General features: G+C 52.2%; 1 protein-coding gene across 5 annotated transcripts in view; it reads left to right on the top strand.

Annotated features, from left to right (window-relative positions):
• The window catches only part of GNA15 (guanine nucleotide binding protein (G protein), alpha 15 (Gq class)), a 25,915-nt gene that overhangs the window by 6,008 nt on the left and 7,470 nt on the right, over positions 1–12,437 (top strand). For 4 of the 5 annotated variants that reach the window (XM_006754083.2, XM_006754082.2, XM_015567362.1 and 1 more), the window contains exons 2-4: positions 5,587–5,771; positions 10,660–10,814; positions 11,499–11,627. In XM_006754083.2, the coding sequence (XP_006754146.1) occupies positions 5,587–5,771; positions 10,660–10,814; positions 11,499–11,627 (469 nt within the window). The remainder of the gene's footprint in view (positions 1–5,586; positions 5,772–10,659; positions 10,815–11,498; positions 11,628–12,437) is intronic. The other variant, XM_015567375.1, reaches the window with a different exon arrangement.

Raw genomic sequence — 12,437 nt, 5'->3', positions numbered from 1 at the left:
TGGGACCCTTCAGTTTTCAGGCCAACGCACTATCTACTGAGCCAGACTGGCTAGGGCCCTTCTTTAACCCTTTGTTTTTAGTCCTTTTTCATGTCTAGGGCTTTACTGATGTTTGTGATCTTTCCTTGTACATTTCAAGCTCATTTATCTGAACCCCAGGACCTTTGCACTTGCCGTTCCTCCTGCCAAGAGCTCTCAGTGTCACCCCAGCCTTTGCACGGCTGGCACTCTCACTCAAGCAAGGTCCCAGCTCAGCTTACCTCCTCAGAGAAGTTTTCCCTGAATTCCGTGGCTACACGGGCAGCCTCATCCCTTTCCGTCCTTGACTTGACTTTTCACTCACTGACACTCTTCAGTGTTTACCTGTTTATGGTCTGCCTCCTCCAGTTATAGAGCAAACCGTGCAAGAGTGGGGACCATGTCTGTCTCATTTACTCCTGAACCCCCAGCAACGAGCCCAGAGGACAACCAGCCTGACATACAGTAGATGCCTCGTGCTTGCTTCGTAAATGAGTGAACAACTGAATGGATGAGTCAGTCAGTCCTGATTCAGGGGCAGAGTTTGCCCCAGAGCTGGACCATCTTTCTGGAGTGGGGAAGGTCCCTTGCCCAACACCACTCTGACCGCTGCACAGCCAGCCCCAAATCAGGACGCCCTTCTGCTGGTGTGGGGACGGGAGCAGGGAGAGGGGCTGTGTGTGTCCCCAAGCACTGGTGTTGCCCTGTGGGCTGCTTTCGACCACCCCATCCATCCCTGCCCTGAGGCCGCCTCCACACCTCCCGCCCTTCTTGCAAAGAAGTTATTTTTTCCTGAAGGTTTGCTGATCCTTTTGAGGATGAAGGCCACGGGGCCACAGGGTGGGAGGGGAAGATTGTCTGTCCATGACAGGAAGTGATCACCGCGTTGGGGAGGGGAACAGTCAGAATGAAGCCAGCTCTGTCCATAACCCCAGATGGGGACACCAAGGGCCAGGGCGGTGAAGGGACTTGCCCAAGGTCACACAGCCAGGAGCAGAGCCCAGAATTCCAGTTCCAAGTCCGTGTGTTTGACTGGCCTGTGAACGTGCCTCAGGAGAGAGAAGCCACAGAACCCCAGGGACAGACAGGGAAACCGAGGCCCAGGGCCGTGGCAGCATTGGTCGGGGTCAGTGGCCAGTCTGAGCCAGAGCTGGACATAGAAGCTGAGCCACCTGCCCCCCCCCCACTCCCTGCTGCCCAGACTGGCTCCTGTACCCCAGGAACCCCACTTCCCGGGCGGGGGAGTCTGGGACTGCCTTCCCTCTGGCAGGAGCCACATGCTGTCTCGTGATGCCCTGGAGCTTGGCCCGCTCCTCCGGGCAGCTGCTGGGTTCCGCTTCCTCATCCATCCCTGGGGGAAGTATCACTTCCCGTCTGGGCGGCAAGGCCCGCCAGGTGGATGCAGCTGCCCCCACAGCCCCCGGCCCCACGCGGGGGTTCCTGAGGCTGACCAGGAGCCGGGCTGGAGACGTTCCAGGGCCCTTCGTGGCTCCAGGACTGGCATGGGCGGCCAAGAGGGGTTCCAGCCGTGGAGTGAGTTCCTCAGAATTCAGGCTGTGATCCATTCATGAGTCACAAAATCCATGTTGTGGGTAGAGACCAGATGTGTTTTTTTCTTCTTCAATAAAACAGAAGAGATGAGAAGGAAGGAAAAATCAGTGCATTGCAATGGTGCCAGCTGTTGCTTCCTGAGACCTGGGTTGTCTACTTTGGGAGGAGGCCCGAGGGCGGAGAGGTGGAAGGCAGTCGAGAGGTCAGAGGGAGCGGCCCCCGCCACAGGTCTCTGCCGTCGCCGGAGGCACTCGGAGGGGCCGTCCAGTGTGAGTGTCTGTAGAAAGGTCACTTACCAGGTCTGTGGACGTCCCCGGGCCTCCGGGCTGGCCTTGTCCCGTTCTGTGGCTGCAGGGCCCCCAGGGCCTGGCTTCAGTCCTCTGCTGCTCCCCCAGCCATGTGACCCTGGGGAAGGCATGTCACCTCGCCGAGCCCCGCGTCTCCTCTGTCAATGGACAAACAGCAGGAGCCTTAGGAGGACGGACCGAGGGCACGCACAGGGCGCCTTGTCCCTGTCCTGGCAGATGCCAAGAATTAAGCCATGCCCACTGCGATGATGAAGATGATGCCAACTGCTGTTATAATTGTCATCATTTAGGCAGCACATTTGGAGCTGCTGGTGTGATCATTTAAAAGCCCGTGAGCTCTGGACTCAGACAGAACCGGGTTTGGCCCAAGGCAGTCCCCTCAACACATCTGGGATTCAGTTTCCCTACCTTGGGGTCCAGCCATGGCCAGTGTGCTCAATGGTTAGAGCGCCCACCCACATACCAAAGGTTCGAGGGTTCGCGTCCCCGGTCAAAGGCATGTACCTGTGTTGCGGATTTGATCCCTGCCCAGATCGGGGGTGCCTGAGGGAGGCAACCAATTGGTGTGTCTGTCTTAAATCGATGTGTCTCTTTTTCTTTTTTAATATATTTTATTGATTTTTACAGAGAGGAAGGGAGAGGGAGAGAGAGTTAGAAACATCGATGAGAGAGAAACATCGATCAGCTGCCTCCTGCACACTCCCCACTGGGGATGTGCCCGCAACCAAGGTACATGCCCTTGACCGGAATCGAACCCAGGACCTTTCAGTCCGCAGGTGGATGCTCTATCCACTGAGCCAAACTGGTTAGGGCAATGTTTCTCTTTTTTTTTTTTGTCTCTCCCTCTCTCCCCGCTCCCTCTTTTCCTTCCACTGTCTCTACAAATCTATGGAAAATATCCTCGGATGAGGATTAACAGCAAAGAGAGTGAGGCTCAGGTGAGCTGGTGCTTCATGCCCTCAGCTCTCAGGGCCCAGCCACTGCTGCCACCCCTGATGCCAAACTTCTGAAGCCTGGAGCTTCCCCAGGTTCCTCCATGGGAAGCGAGGCCGGGGGTTTCTATCGCTGACCGCGACGTCTAGATGTTTCACTTCCGGACTATTTAGTGAGCTTGACATGTCCTCTTCCTGAAATTCAAGGAATTCCAGAATCCGAGGCACACGGCCCCACCTTGGAGAGCTCCAGATTAGGGGCCTGTGGGACCTGTAAGGTGTTTTGGTTTGTTTCTTTTAAAGAAAACTTTTTATTTGGGAGTAATTTTAGATCTACAGAAAAGTTTAAAGATAGCACACAGGGTGCCCTCTGCTCCCAAGCAGCGTCCCCCACATTCAGCTCTTACAGACCTGCAGCGCCATTTTTCCCTTCTTAGCTTGTTTTAAAATGCGTTCCGACTTACAGGAACGTTGTGCCTGGCTTCTTCTACAACATTTTTTTCTTTTTAATTTATTGATTTTAGAGAGAGAGAGGGGTAGGGGGAGAGAGAGAAAAAAAACATTGATTTGTTGTTCCACTTACTTATGTATTCATTGGTTGCTTTTTGTATGTGGCCTGGCCGGGGATTGAACCTGCAACCTGGCCCATCCTGGCGATGCTCTAACCAACGGAGTTAGCTGGCCAGGACTGTAAATGTTAGCATTGGACCACATCCCCTTTATTCTCCTCCCCCAAATATATAACATGTATATGCTACATGGAAGTGTATGTACACGCATGATTTATTGGATGCATGATTACAGCTGTCATTTCTTTACTATATAGTTAATAGGCACATAGTCATTTTTTTCTGAACTGTTTGTAACTTGCAGACCTGGAGCCTTTTATCCCTGAAGACTCCAGGGGATTTGAGTCTTACCACACAGCAAAGACTCCCCAGGACCATGAACAAAAGCTGGCGATGAGCGCGGGGCACCGCAGCCAGCTTTCCCGCTTCCCCCACTCCCCCCGGCTAACGTCCTGTATGGCAACACAACAGCGTCTCTTCTTCTGAGGCCCTGATTCCCGTGGACTTATAACCCCCGGTGCCACCTCTGACCTGCCCTTGTCACCCTCAGATGTGCTGGCGGGGGCGGGGGGCAGGGACAGGATACCCCTGGGGGCTGATGCAAGGCAGTCCCTTCCTTCTCCTGCCTCCCGCACTCCCCACCCTCCTCCCTGCTCCCCCCTCTGCTCCCATTTCCTCTTTCTTGGCTCCACCAGGCCACCCCTTCCCTTTTTGCTGCTTTTCCAGTTCCTCCTGCTGCAGTCCCCCCTTTAGTCCCTGGAAAGCCCCCACACCTGTGTCCCCCAGGAGCCAGGCAGGTTGACCAGATACTGGAGGAGCCTTCTGGGCTTGCACCTCCCACCTGGCTGTCACACCCATTTTACAGACAGAAAACAGAGGCACGGAGAGAGAGGGAGGTTCTGGAGCTCAGACAGCCGGGAGCGGAGCCTTGGAGCTTCTGGTCCGGGGCCCTTAAAGATTCCAGAATTGATATCACAAGCCCACGGCTGGCTTTGAGTGTGAACAGCCTGGGCGGCCCCCAGTGCCCTCACTCAGAAAGGTCCTGAGGTTTTCGCCTTGCACTTGGCCCTGTCAGCTCTGCAGCTGGCCCTGCAAGGGCCCCTCTCCCCATTCTGGTTCATAGCAAGGCTAGGACTGTTGATTCTGTCTCCCAAACATCTCACCAGCTCCTGCATCCACCCCATCCCGGTGCCTCTCGGCCCTGGTACCCCACAGCCTGTCCTCGCCCACCGCAGCCATCAGAGGACGCATATGAGCACCTGAGTCACGCCCATCCCTCTGTCCACAGCCCTCCAGGGCTCCCACCTCCCTGGGGCAAAAGTCCAAGTCCTCCCCCAAGGCCCTGCATGACCTGCCCTGTCCCTTCCCTCTAGCACAGTGGTTCTCAACCGTCCTAATGCCGCGACCCTTTAATACAGTTCCTCATGTTGTGGTGACCCCCAACCATAAAATTACTTTCGTGGCTACTTCATAACTAATGTTGCTACTGTTATGAATCCTAATGTAAATATCTGATATGCAGGATGTATTTTCATTGTTACAAATTGAACATAATTAAAGCATAGTGACTAATCACGAAAACAATATGTAATTATATGTGTTTTCCGATGGTCTTAGGCGACCCCTGTGAGAGGGTCGTTCGACCCCCAAAGGGTTCGCGACCCACAGGCTGAGAACCGCTGCTCTATCACCGCCTCCCTTCCCTCCCCTCCAGCCTCCCAGGGCCTCCTGGTTGTCTGTGCTCTACAGGGAGAAAACAGCCATAGACCATTCAAACACAAATGGGTGTGGTCGTGTGCCAATAAAACTTTATTGATAGACGCTGAAACCTGAATTTCATATAATTTTCACAGGATATGAAACAATTTTCTTTTGATTCCTTTCAAAGTAAAAACCAGAACCATAAAAAGTATCAGAAACAGAAAAAAACATACAAACTGTAAAAACTGCCCAGCTGTGCACAGACAGGCTGTGTCTGGATGTGGCCGGAGGGCCACCGTTTGCAGACCCTCCCAGGAGCCCCTTACACTGAACGCATGTCGCCCTCACACTGAAGGCGCGGGCAGGGCCTATGGAGATCCATGGTGCACAGGCAGGGAGACTGAGGCAGAAGCGGAGGCCGCTCACCACGGTCATAGTGTGGCCTGGGCCCGGGGGTTTGAACGCAGGAAGTCCGGGCTGAGATTGAGCGATGGCTCGTGTCCGCAGGCCCAGGTGAGAGCGGGAAGAGCACGTTCATCAAGCAGATGCGCATCATCCACGGGGCTGGCTACTCGGAGGAGGACCGCAAGGGCTTCCGGCCGCTGGTCTACCAGAACATCTTCGCGTCCATGCGGGCCATGATCGAGGCCATGGACCAGCTGCAGATCTCCTTCAGCAGGCCCGAGAGCAAGGTGAGCGTCCTGGGGCTGCCACGTGGGTGCCACGGGGGGGGGTCCCCACCTGCCCCCCTCACAGGTCCCCCATGCCTCCCCAGAGCTCATCCCTTGGACCCCTTGGGTGTGGGGATCCTGAACCAATGGCCGTTCCCCTGTGGAAATATTAATACAATGCACAGATGACTGCAGGAAAAGGCTGCTGTGCAATTCATGCATCACACCCTCCCCCCCCTTTTTTAAAATATATTTTATTGATTTTTTACAGAGAGGAAGGGAGAGAGATAGAGAGTTAGAAACATTGATCAGCTGCCTACTGCACACACCCTACTGAGGATGTGCCTGCAACCAAGGTACATGTCCTTGACCAGAATCGAACCCGGGACCCTTCAGTCCGCAGGCCGACGGTCTATCCACTGAGCCAAACCGGTCAGGGCCACACCTCCTTTTTAAGAACACACATTATTTTATTGTGGTAAGAATACTCAACATGAGATCTACCCTCTCAAATTTTAGGTGCAGGTACGGTATTAGCTGGAGGAAGGATGGGCTGCAGGGCTCTAGAAGATCCGTCCTACTGAGGGAAACTCGACCTTGCCATCCTACCTGACTAGCGATTGCACGTGGCCCCTCCCCAAGCCCGTCTCCCTGTTCCCTTGAGTCTGCCTATTCAGGGTGCCTCCCGTAATGGGGTAGTGTAGTAATTTTCTTTTATGGCTGGCTTATCTCACTTAACACGAGGTCCTCAAAGTTTACCCACGTGGACACCTGTTGTAGAATTTCCTTATTTTTATTTTATTTTAAAAATATTTTTATTGATTTCAGATAGGGAGAGGGAGAGAGAGAAACATCAATAATGAGAGAGAATCATTGATGGGCTGCCTCCTGCACGCTCCCTACTGGGAATCAAACCATGACCTCCTGGTTCATAGGTCGATGCTCAACCATTGAGTTACACCAGCTGGGCTTTTATTCTGCATTTGATGTCAGTTCCTCCTGAATACTCAACTGATTTCTTTAGTGCCTTTGGTATACTTCAAAAGACTTTGCCTGTCACTGACCTTAACCCCATGTCTCTGGGCCTTAAAATAAAACTCTTCAACAACAGAGAGTTAGGGTTGCATGACATTGCCATTAGATTGCTTCTAATAATAATCCTTATTCTTAGACAAATACACCAATGAACTTAAGTCCTAGGGATACCATGGAATGTGAAATAATTTCATATCTTGTGTCCATTGGTTATGCTTATACGCATGCATACAAGTCCTTCGGTTGATCTCTTACCCCCAGCCCCCTACAAGGACCACATTTTCTTATCCATTCATCTGGGTTTTTTCTACATCTTGGCTATTGAGAATAGTGCTGCCATGAACATGGGAGTGCTCATATCTTTTCGAGATATGCTTCTCATTTTTTAGGGATGAACACCTAGAAGGAGAATTGCTGGGTCATATGGTGACTCCATTTTTAACTTTTTGAGGAACCTCCATACTGTTTTCCATAGTGGCCACATCATTTTGGTTGTTTTTTATAATGGCCATGTGAACAGGGGCGAGGTCACATTCCCTTCCTAAAACCTGGAAGCATCTGGTTTGTGAATATGAGGTGGTCCAAGGACGTTGGAAGAGGGACTGGAGGCCTGTGGTTCCTACCTCCCAGGGCTGATGTGAGAATACCCGCTGGCTCATAGGTCTATGCTCAACCATTGAGTTACACCAGCTGGGCTTTTATTTTATTTTTCAGTTTTACAGTTACATTCAATATTATTTTGTATTCGTTTTAGATATACAGAATAGTGGCTAGATGACCATATACTTGACAAGAATTTCCTTTTTTTAAAAAAAAATATAGTTTTATTGATGTCAGAGAGGAAGGGAAAGGGATAGAGAGATAGAAACATCAATGATGAGAATCATAGATCGGCTGCCTCCTGCACGCCCCCTACTGGGGATCGAGCCCGCAACCCGGGCATGTGCCCTGGACTGGAATGGAACCTGGGACCCTCTATCCACTGAGCTAAACCAGCTAGGGCAAGAATTTCCTTCTTTTTAAAGACTGAATACTATTCCACTTATGGACCACAATATGCTTCTCATTTTTTAGGGATGAACACCTAGAAGGAGAATTGCTGGGTCATATGGTGACTCCATTTTTAACTTTTTGAGGAACCTCCATACTGTTTTCCATAGTGGCCACATCATTTTGGTTGTTTTTTATAATGGCCATGTGAACAGGGGCGAGGTCACATTCCCTTCCTAAAACCTGGAAGCATCTGGTTTGTGAATATGAGGTGGTCCAAGGACGTTGGAAGAGGGACTGGAGGCCTGTGGTTCCTACCTCCCAGGGCTGATGTGAGAATGTGATCAATTAAAGGTGCTGAAAGCTCTCAAAACAGTGCCTGGAATGCAGTCTGGGCTCAGTAGTGAGTGGTGATATGATCATTTAATCCTCACAACAACCCCTTTCAGCGATCACCCCATTTTAGAGATGGGACAGGGGCTCCCCCTAAGGATAACCACGTCTCATCTTTCATCGACATGTATGAGCTGCCTATTTTTTAAATTCTCGAATTTTCTGGAATGATCTTTTACGTCTGGCTTCTGGTGCCGTATGTCTGTGATTTATTTATCTTTGGGGACGACGGTCAGTTTATTTGTCCATTCTAATGCTGCTGACTTTTGGGTCATTTGCATATTTCTGCTGGGTGTCTACCAAGAAGGAACACGTAGAAGACACTGTTTTCCAAGTAATTGTAGCAAGTCACACGCCTCCCAGCAGAGCTCCGGTTGCTCCCTGTCCTAGCAACACTTGAAGTTGCCGTCACTTCATTTAAGGCAGTGGTTCTCAACCTTCCTAATGCCGCGACCCTTTAATACAGTTCCTCATGCTGTGGTGACCTCCAATTTCATTGTTACAAATGGAACATAATTAACGCATAGTGATTCATCACAAAACAATATGTAATTATATCTGTGTTTTCCGATGGTCTTAGGCGACCCCTTGTGAAAGGGTCGTTCGACCCCGAAAGGGGTCACGGCCCACAGGTTGAGAACCACTGATTTAAGCCATTCTGGTGGGTGCTTGGTGGCATTTCATTGTGGTTCTTGTTTTTGTTTTAAATATATTTTTATTGATTTCAGAGAGGAAGGGAGAGAGAGGTAGAAACATCAATGACGAGAGAGAATCATAGATCGGCTGCCTCTCGCACGCCCCACGCTGGGAATCAGAGCCTGCAACCCAAGCTTGTGCCCTGACCAGGAATCGAACCATAACCTCCTGGTTCATAGGTTGATGTTTAACCACTGAGCAACGCCAGCTGGGCTCATTGTGGTTTTGATTTCCATTGCTCTGATGAATAATGAGCTCATGTACCTTTTCATATGTTTGTTGGACACTTGGATACTCTTTTTTTGTGAAGCAACTGTTCAAATCTTTTGCCTTTTTCCCCACTTAGAAAAGTACAATTCCTCAGTTTTTTTCTTTACTGATTTATAGCAAATTCTATAATTTGTATATTCTGGATATAAGCGCTTTCTTACTTTCACATCTATGGTTAGATTATTCCTAGGTATTTGCTAGCTCTTGATGCTACTATAAATGCGATTTAAATTCTTAAAAATTTCCACTAGTTAGTGGTTAGTATACAGACACATATCTTATTTTCATTTATTGATCTTTCATTTGGGGACCCCATTAAGTTCACTTGTTTATTCTAACAGTTTATCTACAGACTATTTTGGATTTTCTACACAAAGCCGTATCGTCTGTGCATAACCACATGTAATTTCTCCCATTGCAAACCCGACCTTTTATTTCTTTTTCATGTGTTAATTAGAAATGGCGTGAGTGGGCCTCACTGTCTCGTTCCCAGTCTCCTGTGTTTTAAGAGCGAAGGACCCATAGTCACTTCCTTCAAAGCACATTAAGGACTATTCAGGGCCTTCCCTGAATATACATTTTACTCTGAATTTTTAGAAGGATGTGTCTCTTAATTTTTACTTCTAAAATTCTTAATCATCTTTTTAAAACTTTGAAGTTAATGTATTTTCAGGCTGTATATTAGTTTGCTCAGGCTGCCGTCACCAAGTGCCACAGTCTGGGGAGCTTACACATCAGAAATTTATTCTTTCACAGTCTGAAGGCTGGACGCCTGAGGTGAGGGTGTTGGCGGGGCTTGTTTCTCCTAAGGCTTCTCTCCTTGGCTGGCAGAGGGCCTCTCTCCGTGTCCTCACATGGCTGTCCTTACTCGCTTCCTATAAGGACACGAGTCATACATCAGATCAGGACCCACCCTAGTGACCTCATCGGAACTGGATCACCTCCGTAAAGACCCCCATCCTCAAATACAGCCCCAGCCTGCGGTCCTCCGGGTTAGGACTTACACTCAGGGATTTGTGGAGGACATGGGTGGTGGACAAAACCCGGCCGTAAGAGGCCGCGAGCCGCTCACTGATCCGATACAGGGTTATCCTCACACCCCCAGGCCTTCCCGGTCCCCACCCCCGGGGCTGTCATGTGCCCTCCCTCAGGGTGAGGCCTGGGCAAGGTGCTCCTCGTGCCTCAGTAGCCTAATCCGTAAACTGGGGACATCTGTAGGGACTTGTCTCCTGGGAGTCAGGGAACCAGTGCTTGTGAGGAGGGGGAGCCCCGCAGGCAGGAGGCCTCCGTGCACAGGGGCCATGGTCCCCCGGAGCTCATTTCTCTGCTGCCCTGGTGCTGGGGCAGCACTCTGCCGCCTCGCTCCCTCCGTGGGCAAATGCATGAAGGAGCGCCTCAGAGGAGACAACGGGTGGGGATGGGCAGGGTGCGCACGGGGAGGAAGGAGAGGCAGCCGAGAAAGGAGGGGGAGGGCCTGGCTGGGATATCAGGAGGCTGCTCTGACCAGCCCCGTCCTTCCCTCCAGAACTACGCCAGCCTGGTCATGAGCCAGGACCCCTACAAAGTGACCACTTTTGAGAAGCGCTACGCGGTGGCCATGCAGTGTCTGTGGAGTGACGGCGGCATCCGGGCCTGCTACGAGCGCCGGCGCGAGTTCCACCTGCTGGACTCGGCAGTGTAGTGAGTCTGGGGTCATGGCGGCCGTGCGGGGTACAGGGTGTGGGGTGGGGGGCGAGCTGGGCACAGCTGCAGGTTGGAGAGGCAGCCAGCAGAGACCCAGTGCCAGGATTGCACCTGCACAGAGGGGGTCCCAGGGGGCCGGCTCCCACCCCGGGGACTGGCTGCTGGGCATCAGCTGGCTGTGCGGTGGTTGACGTTGTTCCTGGGTGAGGTTGTTTTGGGATGACATTGTCTCTGGGGTGACATTGTCCCTGGAGTGACCCTGTTTTGGGGGTGATGTCATTGGTGGGGTGACACAGCTGCTAGGGTGAATCTGCCCCAGGGGACACCATTTCTTGGGTGACACTGCTCATCATCACATGGTAATACTGTCCCAGGGATGATGGTGGATGCCCGGGGTGGTGTCACTCCTGGTGACAGCCCCCAAGATGACACCCCTCTGCAGCGCTGCTGTTCTCGGGGTCACACCATCCTTGGGGTCAAGCTGCTTTAGGGGTGAAGCTGCTTCTCCCAGGGCTCCCATGGCCTCGGGGTGGTGCTCCTGGGGCTCCTGCAGACCCCAGAGATCCTGGCCCCTTGTGGGGGGCTCTCCCCTAGCAGGGTCCTCACGGGGTCCTGGCGGGGGGGCGGTCTGAGAAGCCAAGGAAGTCTGCGGGGCCAGGCTCAGGGCTCCCTGTTCCCCAGCTACCTGTCACACCTGGAGCGCATCACCGAGGAGGGCTACATCCCCACCGCCCAGGATGTGCTCCGCAGCCGCATGCCCACCACCGGCATCAACGAGTACTGCTTCTCCGTGCAGAAAACCAACCTGCGGTGAGTGCAGGGCCTCCTGGGCGGGGAGTGCTTCCTGGAGGAGGGGCAAACAGCTGGGGCCCCGAGGGAGGAGTAGGCGTTTCCTGGGGTGAAGGAGGCAGAATTGGACATAAACACCCCGTAGCCCCCCCATACAGTCAGAACCGGGACCTGGAAGAGCCCAGAGTGAGGCACCAGAGCTCCAAGGGGGAAATCTTCCTGGAGGAGGGAACACTGGTATTAGGGCATTGAAGGATGAGTAGGAGTTCTCTAGTTCCGACCCTTGAAGGGCTGTTGTGCAGGAGAAGACAGAGACTGTGTGGTCAGAGCTGTTCCAGAGGGATGGATTTGGACTGGGAAGCTCAGAGGGTGGTTCCTCTAGTGATCAATAGGGGGTGAGACTAGAAGTCCAGAGAGTCCGGAGGAGGCAGGAGCCATGGTCCAGGCAGGAAGGGTTAGTCATGGCCAGGGCAGTGGCCATGGGGATGGGAATGAGGGGATGGTGCAAGAAATGTTTCTGATGTAGAAGGGGCAGGACTAGGTGAGTGTGGGATTGAGAGCAGGGAGCTGAAAATGTCTCCCAGTTTTCCCATCAGGGTGACCGGGTAGGAGGTGGAGCCACCATGGCGGCAGCAGCAGATGGGGGGTATTAGATAAGACGATAAAGTCCTTGGGGCACATAGAGTCTGAGGGGTCTAGGGCATCTGGGAGCTGACTGGGCACACACAGGCCTGAGCTGGAAGACAGAGGTGTGGATGGGCATGCAGCAACACGGTGTCAGGAGGGTGATGCCTAGTGTCAAAGGCCAAGGAGAGGTCAGGAGAACACAGC

The sequence above is a fragment of the Myotis davidii genome, unplaced genomic scaffold (genome assembly GCF_000327345.1).
Source record: "Myotis davidii unplaced genomic scaffold, ASM32734v1 scaffold551, whole genome shotgun sequence".
NCBI classification, from domain to species: Eukaryota; Metazoa; Chordata; class Mammalia; order Chiroptera; family Vespertilionidae; genus Myotis; species Myotis davidii.
The sequence above is the reverse complement of the archived record's forward strand: the minus strand, read 5'-3'. Positions and strand labels throughout refer to the sequence as shown.